This window comes from Pleurodeles waltl, chromosome 4_2 (assembly GCF_031143425.1).
Source record: "Pleurodeles waltl isolate 20211129_DDA chromosome 4_2, aPleWal1.hap1.20221129, whole genome shotgun sequence".
NCBI classification, from domain to species: domain Eukaryota; kingdom Metazoa; phylum Chordata; class Amphibia; order Caudata; family Salamandridae; genus Pleurodeles; species Pleurodeles waltl.
In genome coordinates, this window is record NC_090443.1 from 3744193 (window position 1) to 3760056 (window position 15864).

At 46.1% G+C, this 15864-nt stretch overlaps 1 protein-coding gene and 1 pseudogene across 1 annotated transcript in view; one reads left to right on the plus strand and one right to left on the minus strand.

The window, feature by feature from the left end:
* LOC138292031 (resistin-like) overlaps positions 1-7339 on the minus strand; it is a 59863-nt gene extending 52524 nt beyond the window's left edge. Inside the window, exons 1-2 of the mRNA XM_069230357.1 lie at positions 7245-7339; positions 600-736 (exon numbers count right to left, since the gene is read on the minus strand). Of these exons, the coding sequence (XP_069086458.1) occupies positions 600-717 (118 nt within the window). The 5' untranslated portion in view covers positions 718-736; positions 7245-7339. The remainder of the gene's footprint in view (positions 1-599; positions 737-7244) is intronic.
* Positions 1-15864, plus strand: part of LOC138292030 (tRNA methyltransferase 10 homolog C-like) — a 120548-nt pseudogene that overhangs the window by 90920 nt on the left and 13764 nt on the right.

The following is a 15864-nucleotide window of genomic DNA, read 5'->3' on the forward strand; positions in this document are numbered from 1 at the left end:
GGAGGTGATACAGGACTGAGCGCTTTACAAATGCTAACAGAAACAATTTGTGATTAGATTGAATGGAGTTAAAGTCCACGCCCCATGCAAACTGAATGTGGGAGGAGAAAAGCTGGTTGGGGGGAAGGAGACAGAGCAAGGTGTGGTTGAAAGGCCCTGGGAAGTATGTTGGACACATGACACACAATGGCAGGAATAGTGAAGAATTACTAATATCAGTGGAGGATGTTCTGGGTTCCACACTGTTTTGAAAATGGCTAATGATTGTTTGTTAGGTGAAAAGTGACATCAGAGTAGAGATGGTTAGTCTAGTTTCTGTGCGATTAGGCAAGTTGTAGGTCAGCAGCCCTATGGGTGAGAACCATGGGCTGCTGCTACGATGTGCTACACAATCATAAGTAAGTAAAGAAAGGAGTGGCGTCACCAAAGACTTGAAAGTTGAAAACTCTGAACTGCTCCGCTAAATTTGGTTAATGAAGGGAAATAAAGCGGTAGGGCTCATAGACAAGTGCAGGAATAGAACTCACAGCCGCTCCTTCGCTCGCTTATTCACTCACTGAAGTTGATGCATAGATGTAGAGAAGTTGACATTTCCTTACCCATAGATTTCATGAGGCTACTTAGTGACATGAGGTCACTGAGTGTGCAAGAATCCGAAGAGGCGGCGAGAAAGCCAGGCAGAAGAAGGACAACGCTTAGGAAGTGGGCCACCATCATATTTCAAGAAGTTTTGTTTCTGCAAGAGAAGAATAGGAAACGTGTGATCAAAAGTCAATTCAGCCTTGTATTGCGACAGGATACATCAGGTGGCTGTAAAAGTGGATAGGGCGGAAGTAGGCCTGTAGGAATCTAGCCCTAGAATAGATTGAGATGCAGGCGTCAGGAGTCCCAGCACTGGAATGCGATGGGGTGCAGCCTTGTGATCCTTCCACTAAAAAGGAAAGGGATGCAGCCCTGGGGGATCGTGCTGTTGGATGGTATGGGTAAAGACATCGGACCCTTTCACTGGATGGGGATGAAGTGCAGGGTTGGGGGCCTTTCACTGCAACAAGGCGAGATGCAGGTTCACATCTAGTTGTCCTAGTGCAGTACAGTGGGTGGACATGTCAGGGGGTCCTAGCAGCGGAGTCGGATATTGTGCAAGTCTATGCGCTCTAGCTTTGGAACTGCATGAGGTGAAGGACTGGGAACCCTAGCACTGCAGTGGTGACCTTAGTACTGGAACAAGCAGGTCTGGTGGCCCTAGTAGTAGAAAGTGATGATGCAGATATGAATGTTCTGTTACTGGAATAGGATGGGGAGCAAGTCTGCTAAAACTAACAGTGAAAAGGTCTGATGTGCTGGTGTGAGTGTTTAAGTAATGGAACAGGAGCCATTCTGGGTCCTTTGTACCCTAAATGGAGGCTGCAGGTCTGTGGCTCCTGGTGCCAGAATTATCATGTCCCCATCTGGATTTTTTTTTACTTATACCAGATAGGGATTTAGGACTTTGACTGTAATGGTCCAGGAGTTTATACTGACATGGGCCCTTGTCACTGGGTTTCCTAATTTCTAGTGAGCGGGTACATGTTAGGTTTCGGATAGAAGGGAAAAGCTACAAAGGTAAATACTTTACATGGACCAAAAGACTGGTGTGGGGAAAAAGGCTGGTGATAAAATGAAGGAAAAACATCTTGGCCCACCCACAATTCCAGAATGATGGGCACCAGGACTGAAATAGTAGTGTATGTAGGAGGCTGGACTGGCTTGTAGTGAGTACCAAGGGGTACTTGCACCTTGCACCTTGCACCAGGCCCAGTTATCCCTTATTAGTGTATAGGGTGTCTAGCAGCTTATGCTGATAGATAATGGTAGCTTAGCAGAGCAGCTTAGGCTGAACTAGGAGACGTGTGAAGCTACTACAGTACCACAAGTGTCACTTGCACAATATCATAAGAAAACACAATACACAGTTATACTAAAAATAAAGGTACTTTATTTTTATGACAATATGCCAAAGTATCTTAGAGTGTACCCTCAGTGAGAGGATAGGAAATATACACAAGATATATGTACACAATACCAAAAATATGCAGTATAGTCTTAGAAAACAGTGCAAACAATGTATAGTTACAATAGGATGCAATGGGGACACATAGGGATAGGGTCAACACAAACCATATACTCCAAAAGTGGAATGCGAACCACGAATGGACCCCAAACCTATGTGACCTTGTAGAGGGTCGCTGGGACTATTAGAAAATAGTGAGAGTTAGAAAAATAACCCTCCCCAAGACCCTGAAAAGTGAGTGCAAAGTGCACTAAAGTTCCCCTAAGGACAAAGAAGTCGTGTTAGAGGAATAATGCAGGAAAGACACAAACCAACAATGCAACAACGATGGATTTCCAATCTAGGGTACCTGTGGAACAAGGGGACCAAGTCCAAAAGTCACAAGCAAGTCGGAGATGGGCAGATGCCCAGGAAATGCCAGCTGTGGGTGCAAAGAAGCTTCTACTGGACAGAAGAAGCTGAGGTTTCTGCAGGAACGAAAAGGGCTAGAGACTTCCCCTTTGGTGGACGGATCCCACTCGCCGTGGAGAGTCGTGCAAAAGTGTTTTCCCACCGAAAGAATGCCAACAAGTCTTGCTAGCTGCAAATCGTGTGGTTAGTGTTTTTGGACGCTGCTGTTGCCCAGGAGGGGACCAGGATTTCGCAAATTGGACCAGGAGGTAGAGGAGACGTCGAGCAAGACAAGGAGCCCTCTTAGCAGCAGGTAGCACCCAGAGAAGTGCCAGAAACAGGCACTACAAGGATGCATGAAACAGTGCTCACCCGAAGTCGCACAAAGGAGTCTCACGTCGCCGGAGACCAACTTAGAAAGTCGTGCAATGCAGGTTAGAGTGCCGTGGACCCAGGCTTGGCTGTGCACAAAGGATTTCCGCCGGAAGTGCACAGGGGCCGGAGTAGCTGCAAAAGTCGCGGTTCCCAGCAATGCAGTCTAGCGAGGTGAGGCAAGGACTTACCTCCACCAAATTTGGACTGAAGAGTCACTGGACTGTAGGGGTCACTTGGACAGAGTTGCTGGATTCGTGGGACCTCGCTCGTCGTGCTGAGAGGAGACCCAAGGGACCGGTAATGCAGCTTTTTGGGGCCTGCGGTTGCAGGGGGAAGATTCCGTCGACCCACGGGAGATTTCTTCGGAGCTTCTAGTGCAGAGAGGAGGCAGACTACCCCCACAGCATGCACCACCAGGAAAACAGTCGAGAAGGCGGCAGGATCAGCGTTACAGAGTTGCAGTAGTCGTCTTTGCTACTATGTTGCAGGTTTGCAGGCTTTCAGCAGTCGATTCCTTGGCAGAAGGTGAAGAGAGAGATGCAGAGGAACTCGGATGAGCTCTTGCATTCGTTATCTAAAGTTTCCCCAGAGACAGAGACCCTAAATAGCCAGAAAAGAGGGTTCGGCTACCTAGGAGAGAGTATAGGCTAGCAACACCTGAAGGAGCCTATCACAAGGAGTCTCTGACGTCACCTGGTGGCACTGGCCACTCAGAGCAGTCCAGTGTGCCAGCAGCACCTCTGTTTCCAAGATGGCAGAGGTCTGGAGCACACTGGAGGAGCTCTGGACACCTCCCAGGGGAGGTGCAGGTCAGGGGAGTGGTCACTCCCCTTTCCTTTGTCCAGTTTCGCGCCAGAGCAGGGCTAAGGGGTCCCCTGAACCGGTGTAGACTGGCTTATGCAGAATTGGGCACATCTGTGCCCAAGAAAGCATTTCCAGAGGCTGGGGGAGGCTACTCCTCCCCTGCCTTCACACCATTTTCCAAAGGGAGAGGGTGTAACACCCTCTCTCAGAGGAAGTCCTTTGTTCTGCCATCCTGGGCCAGGCCTGGCTGGACCCCAGGAGGGCAGATGCCTGTCTGAGGGGTTGGCAGCAGCAGCAGCTGCAGTGAAACCCCAGGAAGGGCAGTTTGGCAGTACCAGGGTCTGTGCTACAGACCACTGGGATCATGGGATTGTGCCAACTATGCCAGGATGACATAGAGGGGGCAATTCCATGATCATAGACATGTTACATGGCCATATTCGGAGTTACCATTGTGAAGCTACATATAAGTAGTGACCTATATGTAGTGCACACGTGTAATGGTGTCCCCGCACTCACAAAGTCCGGGGAATTGGCGCTGAACAATGTGGGGGCACCTTGGCTAGTGCCAGGGTGCCCTCACACTAAGTAACTTTGCACCTAACCCTTACCAGGTAAAGGTTAGACATATAGGTGACTTATAAGTTACTTAAGTGCAGTGTAAAATGGCTGTGAAATAACGTGGACGTTATTTCATTCAGGCTGCAGTGGCAGGCCTGTGTAAGAATTGGCAAAAGAAATGCTGCAGCCCATAGGGATCTCCTGGAACCCCAATACCCTGGGTACCTCAGTACCACATACTAGGGAATTATAAGGGTGTTCCAGTAAGCCAATGTAAATTGGTAAAATTGGTCACTAGCCTGTCAGTGACAATTTGAAAGAAATGAGAGAGCATAACCACTGAGGTTCTGATTAGCAGAGCCTCAGTGAGACAGTTAGTTACTACACAGGTAACACATTCAGGCACACTTATGAGCACTGGGGCCCTGGAGAACAGGGTCCCAGTGACACATACAACTAAAACAACATATATACAGTGAAAAATGGGGGTAACATGCCAGGCAAGATGGTACTTTCCTACAGTGTACACGAAAGTTCACTGGTGAAATGCACTGGCTAACCTGTGTCCCCATTTACAGTGCAAGAAAGCTGTAGACTGTGTGTGTTAATATGACAATGAGGTAGCTAGAGAAATAGAGGCTTTACTTTGGCTTAGATGTAGCTGTAGCAATACTATAGCTTCACCAGTACTTAAAAGGCAGACAATTATTCTTATCTGGAAAGGCTTTCTTGGTCGAAGATCATATGCTTTACCTTTTCAACGACAGTACTACAAAGTATCTTTCGAGATATTACAAAATGGATGCAACCACTTTGGGTACAAATCACTGCATCAGTGGTGGAAAAACAGCAAAATCTTCTGTACTTTGGATGCCAGTACATTGCACTCTATCAGTACTGGAATAGAAATAGAATCACCTACTGATTTAGGTGTGCTAAGAATAATGCAGCGTGGCACGACAGTGTGCAGCATTGTACTGCACAGAAGTCAGTAATGGTGCAGTGCTTACTTACCAGCTGTTATGCACTTTCAGATCAAAAGCAACAGCATCAAGCAGCAAATGGGGGTAAAAAGTGTGTGTGTGTGTGTGTGTGTGTGAGTGGGACCGGGACCGGCAAAGAAGCCAAGTTTGCTACACCATGTATGAGCTAAATGTGCTGTGTTTCTGTGACACCAGACACAAATTAGTGTTGCACCATGGCACAACTGCCAGCAAGCGCTGTCATGCTGCGTTTTGTACCCGGGACACATATATGCAGTATGCAGGGGTGCTAGAACAATTTTTATGGAGGGGTACTGCCTTCTGCTTTATGTCACTGAAGTCTTAGGGAGGATGGAATACTCATGCATCACACAAAGCGCAAGTGTAGCATATGAGCACTGCACATTCAGCGGGAGAGAGAAAGGGAAGCAGTATGTGGCAATTGGTGCATTTTGGGGCATACTGTTCCGAATGTGTGATTAAAGCTAGACTGTTAGGATGCTGCCATTTACAAAAAATCACATTTTCCATTGAATGAATACTGAGGGGCATATTTATACTATGTTTGCGCCAATTTTTTCTAATTTTTTTACCCACATTTGGCGCAAAATGAACTCCATATTTATATTTAGAAATTTTTGGGATGAGTGCACCTACCTTGAGGCAATGAGATGCAAGGTAGGCGTTCCCATCTAAAAAATTGTGCTGTATTTTGTAAGTTTGTGCTGCATTTGCATCAAAAAATGACGTGAATGTGGCGCAAAAAAGTACAAATATGAGCCTAAATTTGCCACATGGCATTGAGCAAAGGAGAAAACACATCAGTTACTGCGTTGACACGCTTTAGTCAGCCTTAGGTGACACACAGCCTTACAGAGGCGCGTGTGCGCTGTCTGGGATGGGAGTTCAATAGGGAGCCTAGGACTACATAAACACAGCAGGATCCTACTAACTGAGGGGCAGATTTATGGAAAGTGGTGCTGCACCGAGTGCAGCACCACTTTAGCTGCACCCCTTAGAAGCCCCCTACCGCCACCATGTGTGCGCCATATTTAAAATACGGCACACCATGGCGCAGGGTAGGTGGCAATAGCGTAATTTTTCATGACGTTATAGATGTACTCTGAAGGAGCAGCGCCAAAATGTTGGTGCTACTCCTGCAGAGTACATAGGGGCCCATTCTAAAGAATGGAAGCCCCCTTTTAACTCCTGCTCTTGAGCAGGCGTTAAAAGTGCCATACAAAATGGCACAAAGAAATCTCATAGATTTCTTTGCGCCATTTTTCTGGCTCCTCTAACGGGGGATCACTCCCTTTGCATACATTATGCCTGGCGTAGGCATAATGTAGTGCAAAGGGTTACAGAGTGGAGCAATGCAGGCATTGCGCCACTCTGTAAATAAGGTGCGGGGATTTCACCCTCGTTGGGCCACATTAACGTAAAAAATAATGACCTTAAGGTGGCACAAGGTGGCGCCAGGGCATTATAAATATGCCCCTGAATGTGTGCTGTGAAGGTCAGCACACATTCAATACGTGTTATTTTAGGTTTTTTAAGAAGTTAAGTAATTTCTCTTTGTTAGTGCCAGCTTCAAGGCAGTGTTAGACTTTGATACAAAGCCCAGTCCGGATCTCCCAGCAGATCTGGCTTTGCATTAAAAAGCATGGGTGTTTGTGCTGTAACGCCCCAATAACGCCCCACGACGATAAGCTGCGCAAACCAATTTTTGAACTGAAGAAAGAGCAACTTTTCAATGGAAAACACCTTTCGTGCTGGACCGTAAATACCAGTGCCTTGTTTTTTTGCTGCTCTGCATCTCTTTGGAATGGCGAACGCCTCAGTAAACGTGGGCCACAGTGCCTTAGGTGTACCCAGTCATTCGTTCAGGAATTGCATTGGAATAGCATAGAATGCCCTAGCCGTACCCGTGCTGTACGCAGTATGTATGAATTGGACCAGAGTACTGAAAAAACGCTGCTAACAAAAGTACTCTCCTAGGAGTAGTAGGGCTGAGAGTAAGCTGAGCTGCATCAGTTCTCTCAAAGTTCTGCGGCTATTCCCTCTCTATAGCAGCAGCTTACCTGGTGTTGGCGACGCGTGCAGTCAGTCTACCCTCTCCTGCCCACAGACCACTGCCTCCTCTTATAAATAGTTCTGGGGGTGGGGGTGGCTGCTTGATGTATTTTCTGTCATGAGTTGTTTTTTCAATACACGCATTCCATTCTTTTACACAATGTCCACTCGAAATTCCAAAAAGATAACAGCGGCTTACAAGGCCAAGAGATTTCCTGGACTGAGTTCGAGTACGTGGGTGGCGGTGTGCATGCAGTACTTCAAGATGTTCCACCTTACAAGTGAAATAATGGTAGGATATCAACAATTATGGCACAAATGGTAACCTTACACCACCCCCGCACACCAGCTACGTCCACTGAGCCTTCTCTAGGTCACAGTCCAAGCCTACAGGTGTCTGCAGTTGCAAACGTCATCTGTTGATTGCTATAGATTGAACTCTCTCCTCCTCTCGGCTACAGCAGAGTAAATAATGCCAGCGCCCCTCACTGGAACGTGTTTTCATTTTTTGCAGAGATGTGGGAGGGGTGCTTATACCCTAACCCAGGGGGCTGAACAGTTGGATTGGTTTAATCAGCTGCCTTGCTTGGGTGCAAAGGAAGGCAAGGCATTCATTCTCCAGGATTCAGTGCGCCAGTCAATGTATTTCCAGGAGAGGCTGATGTCCATCGGCCCCTGTTAACTTGGGGTCCCTGTGTCGGGACAGAAGTTGTAATAATTTTTTTTGACTGTCATGGAAAATCATGGAGGTCCGGCTACCCCTCCAGTGTTTTCAGTTGGGTGAATAACGCTGGGGGTCTCTAAAAGGGGTGTGGCCAAAAAGCATATCTAGGAGTACTTACAAGATGTGTGTATTTTGTAATTAAGGAGGTGGCCAAAAATATGTAAATTAAAATCCAGTGTTTCACACAGCATAATACTTGACCAGCATTTGGTGGCTGTCTCTAAGTTTCTTGCTGTAACAAAAATTTGTATTGTTTTTCACAAGGTTTAAACAAGTACCCCACCACCTATGCATGGGTAATAACATTTAGCATTCTAAAATAGACTATCTTTGTGCAGTAGCAAAAGAAGGATAAAAAGGGAAAAGTACAAAAGATCTTCTGTGGGAAAAGAAAAGAGAAGGAAAAAAAAAAAAAAAACCCTGTAAAGATCAAGTTCAAATCGTGCAACTCTTCCATCCCACTGTTAAGGGTAACAATAGTGAAGAGAAGTAGTAGCATAAAGTGAGTATGGTACATGTCAAAAGCTGTAGGCAATCAAGCAATTACTCAGTTAAAGTCTCCCTTGTTGATTCACCTGTTCATGCGTGTACATGAACATCATACGACTAACCATGGGCGTAGGAAGTGTGGGGGACGCGGGGGATGTATCTCCCCCAGATTTTGGATGGTGGGGGACACGGGGGACGAAGGTGGGGGGGACAAGGGGACAAAATAATTTCCCCTTTTACATCTATTATCAGAGGGCCATTAGCGCACAAAAGCGCTACTTATAATAATCCTGTACTGACCATCCTCCAATCTGATGGTAACAGAATGAAGGTGAGTCAGGAGGCCCCCTGCGCACTCTGCCTTTTGTTTGTCCTGTTCACAGCTGTGGGCATTAAGGGTGCTGATAAGAACAAAGGGCACGAGGAGGAGAAGAGTTTTGGATGATTACTGTCTGCATCACCTGCCGCCTTGAAGAGGGGCACTGCAGGACGCCTTCAAGAGGAGCTGCAAAACAATGAGGAAGATATAAAGAGGAAACAGAGTCCCACTCAGCCTGATGGCTGCAGGCTAGAAAGGAGACTCTGTGAAATACAATATTTGTATTTGACTATGATCACACCAGTTGGTGAAACAGTGAAGTCACAATTGGGCCCGAATTTTACCTTTTTACACACCAATTTAGCTATTAGAAGGGTATATTTTTCTAAGATTTATGTTTAATGCTTTTTTATCTAGATAATGAAGGGCTTGATTATAGCATGGCTAACAGGGAGAAGCCATATTTCATTTTGGGCCATTATGCCTAGCATTATTATTTATGTTGTTGTTATCGTTGCATACTTCAACATATTGAAGTATATTATCTTTTCTCTATCTTTTCTTCACTGTACTCTGAAACAATCTACCCTATGCCACTGCACCCTACACCAGTTTTCTCCACTCTGTGCTACTCTACGCCACTGCAATCTATGCTGTACCACTCCACTCTACTCTGCAGCACTCTACACTACGCCACTGCAATCTATGCTATTCTACTCTAACCATTGTACACTACACCCCTGCACTCTGCCAGTGCACTCTTCACCACTTTACTCAAAACCAATGCACTCTATGCCACTGCACTCTATGGCAATCTACTCTGCACCACAGCACTCTATTCCACTGCTTTCAATGCCACTGTACTCTGCGCCACAGCACTCTAGGCGACTGCCCTCTATGCCACTCTACAATACACCAGTGTACTCTGCGACCCTCTAATCTGCAACATTGCACTCTGCCACTGAACTCCACACCACTGTACTCTGGACTACTGCATTCAATGCCACTGTATTCTGTCCCACTGCACTCTTTTCTGCACCACGGCACTCGAATTTACTCTACTCTACATCACTCCACTGTAGGCACTTCACTCTACTTTGAAATCATCTCCTCTATGCCACTGCAATCTACGCAACTCCACTCTATGCTATGCCAGTCTAATCTACTCTGCACCACTCCAATGTACCCTGCGCCACTCCAATCTGCTCTGCACCGCTCTATGCTACTGCACTCTACATCACTATGCTCCACTCTGCAACAATCTACTCTTCACCACTATACTGCACTCTGCCGCAATCTATTCTATGCCACGGCACTCTATGCAACTCTATTCTACTCTGCACCACTGTACTCTAAGCCACTCTTCTCTACTCTGCATCACTCTACATCACTGAACTCTACACCAATGCATTCTATGCCACTCTACTCTACACCACTGCCCTTTATGACACTCTACTCTGCAACACTGCATTCTGCCACTGAACTATACTCCTCTCTACTCTGCACCACGGCTCTCTACTCTGCACTGCTCAGCTATATGCCACTCTACTGCACTCTACACCAACGTACTATATGCCACTACACTCTATGCCACTCTACTCTGCATCACTGCACTCCACCACTGCACTCTACACCAGTCTACTCTACTTTGCACCACTCCACTCTACCATGCACAGCATCACTCTATGACACATCACTCTGAACCACTGCAATCTATGTTGTGCCACTCCACTCTGCTCCCCTCTACTCTTCACCACTCTACGCTACTGCACTGTATGCTAAACCAGTGCAGTCTTCGTCAATGCACTCTACACCACTTTACTCAAAACCAATGCACTCGATACCACCACACTCTACACCAATCTACTTTGCACCACTGTACTCTATGCCACTTCACTCTGGACCACCCAACTCCACTCTATGACACTTAACTCTGATATTACACTCCATGATACTAGACTCTGAAACTCTATTCCATTAAACTCTAACACTTTCTCCACTCTGTAACTCCCTACACAACTCCCTATACGCCACTCCATTCCACTTTACTCCACTCTATGCCACTCCACCCCACTCTATGCCATTTCAATCTACAATACTCTACTCAATGCCACTGCACAACCCTCTATGCCACTCCACTATACAACAATATACTATGCTCAACAACACTCTACCCAACTTTCTCTATGCTAGTTCACGTTACTTTATTTCACTCTACTCCAGTTCACTCTTATTTATGTCTTTGCACTCTACAACACTCTGCCACTCCACTTTGACACTCTATTACACTGTGACACTACTCCACTCTACTAATACTTTATGGCATTGGCGCTTGATTAGAGATTCAGATCTCCATTGATTGCCTTGTCACTCATATGAAACGTGAGTCAGATTTATCTTCACCATTTTGGTTACAAGCACTCTGTAACCCTTTTAACTCAAGCTTAACGAAGGCATAGGATGATCCTGATACTTGTCTAGGGGATTGAAATATCGTCGGCCAAAGTACCTTGACTTGAATTTGTGATATTGTACATAAGTTGGCATAAGCATAGGTACTATGAGCTAATGACTTCTTGATTCACTATTTGAGTAATTCATGTAAAAGTCGGTTTATAAAAGCTTGTAAATCATTATTGTAGATGCTAACCTTGTAGGAAAGTAGCCTCTTTCTAGCTTGGTTACCCCCACATTTGGCTTGTTTGCCAGTGTGTTTGAGTGTGTCTACTGGGATCATGCTAATCAGGACCCCAGTAGTTATGCTCTCTCCCTTAAATTATAGTTGTTGCATACTGGTAACCCAGTATTTCACCCAAGATTGGCATACTGGTGCCCCCTTATAAGTCCCTATTATATGGTACTTGGGTACCCAGAGCATTGGGGTTCCAGGGGTTCCCTATGGGCTGCAGCATTTCTTTTGCCACCCATAGGGAGCCCATGCAAAGGCTTCTGCAGGACTGCCATTGCAGCCTGCGTGAAAAGGTGCATGCACCCTTTCACTGCCAGTTACACTGCACCAGGTCACTTATAAGTCACCCCTATAGCAGGCCCTCCATCCCTGAGTGCAGGGTGCAGAGTACCTGTGTGTGAGGGCACCCCTGCACTAGCAGAAGTGTCCCCACCATCTCCAGGACCATTTTCCCAGATTTCAGGAGTGTGGGGATGCCATTTTACACGTGTACTGGAAATAGGTCACTCCCTGTTCCCAGCTACATAATGGTAACTCCGAACATAGGTATGTTTGGTATCAAACATGTTGGAATCATACCCCAAGGCTTTTGCAAGCATTGGTTGTATGATTTCATGCACTCTGTGGGGCTCCTTAGAGGACCCCCAGTATTGCCATTCCAGCCTTCTGAGGTTTTCCAGGCAGCCCCAGCTGCTGCCACCTCTCAGACTGGTTTCTACCCTCCTGTTGCTTGAGAAGCTCAAGCCCAGGAAGGCAGAACAAAGGATTTCCTTTGGGGGAGGGGTGTTACACCCTCTCCCTTTGGAAATAGGTTTGGAAGGGGTAGCTTCCTTCCCCAGGCCACTGGAAATGCTTTGAAGGGCAAATTTGGTGCCCTCCTTACATAATCCAGTCTACACCAGTTCAGGTTCCCCCAGTCCCTGCTCTGGCACGAAACTGGACAAAGGAAGGGGAGTGACCACTTCCCTGTCCATCAGCACCCCAGGTGTGGTGCTCAGAGCTCCTCCAGAGGGTCCCTGGGTTTTGCCATCTTAGATTCCAAGTTGGCAGCGAACTCTGGGAGCATCTGAGTGGCCAGTGCCAGCAGGTGGTATCAGAGCAGTTCCCTGATAGGTGCTTACCTGTTTAGCTGACTAATCCCCCTTTCAGGGCTATTTATGGTCTCTCCTTTGGGAGGTTCTTCAAATTCAAATTGCAAGACTCCAGCAGGAATCCTCTGCATCCTTTACTTCACGTTCTCACTGAAGAAACTGCATCTGGACCCTCCAGGAACTCCACAAACTGCAACAACGAAGCAAAGACAACTTCTTCAACATTGTAACTTCAGCTCCTGCTAGCAACTGCAACTGTTTCCCGGTCGTGCATCCTCAGAGGACAGCCTGTCTTCAGTCTGCACCAGAAGAATGAACGAATCTCCCTTGGAGTGAAGGAGTCACTCCCCTGCTTCAGCAGGCACCTCTCTACAACGATGACCATCTGCATGGGTCCCCTCTCCTGACGAGTTGCATGCATCCTGCATCACGGGTGGTAGACTGAAGTGGTCCCGATGGTCCTGACTGTCCAACTTTGGTGGAGGTAAGAGCTTGCCTTCTCACGCAAGACAGTACCCCGTGCACCATGTGTTTTTCAGTTGCCAAGGCGTGTGGCATCCTTCTATGAAATCCTTTGTGCACAATGTAGCTCCGGCCCCCAGCACTCCTTCCTGAGATGCACAGCTTCCTGAGTGGTTCTCTGGCGGCGTGGGATCCTTTGTTTTTGTGCTGCATGGGCCTCCTTTTGCAACTCCTTTGTCCCAGTGCTGGAGGACTTCTGTGTGCGTTGGCTGGTATTCTGTGGGCTCTCTGAGTTGCTGAGAGCCCCCTCTGAGTCCTCCTCCTGGGTAGAGTCCACCAGGTCCCTCCTGGTCCCGGGCACTGCCATTTTCCGCTAACCATGAGCTTTGCCCGTGCCAAGGCTTGTTGGTGGAATCCAGCGATGCAAACCAGACTGCAATCATCCATTCGGTGTGGGATATCATCTGCGCCAACCACGAACCTGCATCCATCTTCTTGGGTGCAGTACTGACTGTTGTTCTTCACCAGTGGTTCTTCTTTTGCACCTTGATTCGGGTTAGCAGGGGCTCCTGTCCTCTCTGGACTCTTCTGTGCTTCTTGGACTTAGTCCCATTCTTCCACAGGTCTTTAGGTCCAGGAATCCACCCTTTGTGTCTTGAAGTATCTTCTGGTCCTTGCATTATCGTCTTTCTCGTGTTCTTGTGTGTTCTAGGAAAGTTACTGTGCTTTACTCCTGCTTTCCTGGGCTCTGAGGTGGGTTCTATTACTTACCTTTGGTGTTGTCTAATACTCCCAGCGCCCCTCTACACACCACACTTGCCTAGGTGGGAAACCGACATTCCATAGTACATAGTTTGTGTTTCCCCTAGGCCCATTTCTAACCATTATGATTTTCACTAATTGCACTGTTTTCTATCTGTTTTTATTGCTATTGCTGCATACTAGTGTATATAATTGGTGTATTACTTACCTCCTAAGGGAGTATAGTCTCTATGGTATTTTTGGCATTTGTGTCACTAAAATAAAGTACCTTTATTTTTGTAACACTGAGTATTTTCTTTCATGTGTGTGAGTACTGTGTGACTACAGTGGTATTGCATGAGCTTTGCATGTCTCCTAGATAAGCCTTGGCTACAGCCACCCCTAGAGAGCCTGGCGTCTAGACACTGCCTACATTTCACTAATAAGGGATAACTGGACGTGGTATAAGGTGTACGTACCATAGGTACCCACTACAAACCAGGCCAGCCTCCTCCAAACCACTGTACTATATAGGTTACTTTTAAAATTTTTCTTGTACTTGGTGACATTGGGTCATCCAGATAACTTGTGTAATGCCCGAATACCAGTCTTTCTCGATTTCCCCTGTTGATGTTTTCCCACTACATTTGATCTTTTATATTTTGATTGAATAAATGCATAAAACATTCCATTTGCATACTACTTTAATATCATTGTTTATGGGAGTGGTGTTGCATTTTTTCAAGGGACCCCTGTTCCTTTAAAGTTAAGTTTACTGCTCCATTCTAGGACACTCTACATAATCCATGATACTATGCCACACCAGTCGATGACACATCATTCTCCTTTATGCCATTAACTTTGGGCCATGCTGAATAGTAGTCTCACTAGTGTACAGCATGGCTAAAACACATTGGCAAAGGCAATAGAACTTGCATAGGCGAGATGTATTGGCTTTGCCAATGCTTTTTTTCTAAGGTATGAACTTTAAGATGACTTGCAATATTCTTATGTACACAGGGGGTATTTGACCCCATATAATACATGGTCACGCCACCAACTTTCCCACAAACCACTTAAAATCTTAGTGCATAGCTTGTCATTCCAAGCTATTAAAGTAGAGCAGAAGAAAGAAAAGCAGCATTCCATTTTTTGCTTTAAACAGCTTTATTAATTATGCTCTGTGACCTGTTCTACCTTCTACCTTGGCTGCTAGCTCTGGCAGAAGGCATTGTGACGTCAGAGCTCGACTGTAATAACCTTGTAATAGTCCTTTTCTGATGTCTTTTCTTTATAATCAGTGAATGTCTTTTCTTTACACGCTGTGACCTGGTGCATCACAAACAGCCGTTTCTAAAGAAATTAGTGACTGCAGTTTATACAAAGATTAGGGAATCCATGTTTATATTGACTGTAACTCCAAGAGCGTCTTTAGTTGAAATGCTCCTAGTTATGACTGATGTGGAGCTGAGCTGCCCAAGATCACACACAGGAGTAGAAGTGTTATTAGAACTATGGTTTCCTAGCACAGTTTACAACTGTTGTACTTAATAGCTTTTGATCTCTCCAGTGCAGTTCCAATTGGCATGAGGCGAACGACATGATGGGTTTGGGGCGCAAAGGGTATGTTCTTCCTTTTTACCCTCCTACCTTGATTTGCTTGGTGCATGAAGATGCAAGGTTAACCAACATGTTATTTTCACATTTGAGCTAATTACTTTGTGAATATAAATAACAATAAAAGATACTTTCAGACTGTGAAAACATGCCTTCCTTTCTCCCTATTTCACTTCCAATATATATGATTGTGTATATTTATCGGAGCCTGCAGTTCATAAACAACGAGCGATTTGTATAGGGTTGATTGAAAGTCCCCAAGGCTGTCCCCCCCCAGAACTTTATTGTCTCCCACGCCCCTGCGACTAACATTGACATTTCCATCATCGCAGTGCAGTCCTAAGTATGGCAGTGTAACTCTGAGTATGTAGGCGATGGGTGGTAAGTTCCTCACTGAGTCTGTGGTCAGCTTATCATGCCAGTCAAACTGACGCTGGGGTAGAATCATCCTATCATGGAGGCGGTGACCGCCTATACACTTAACCAACTATGGTTG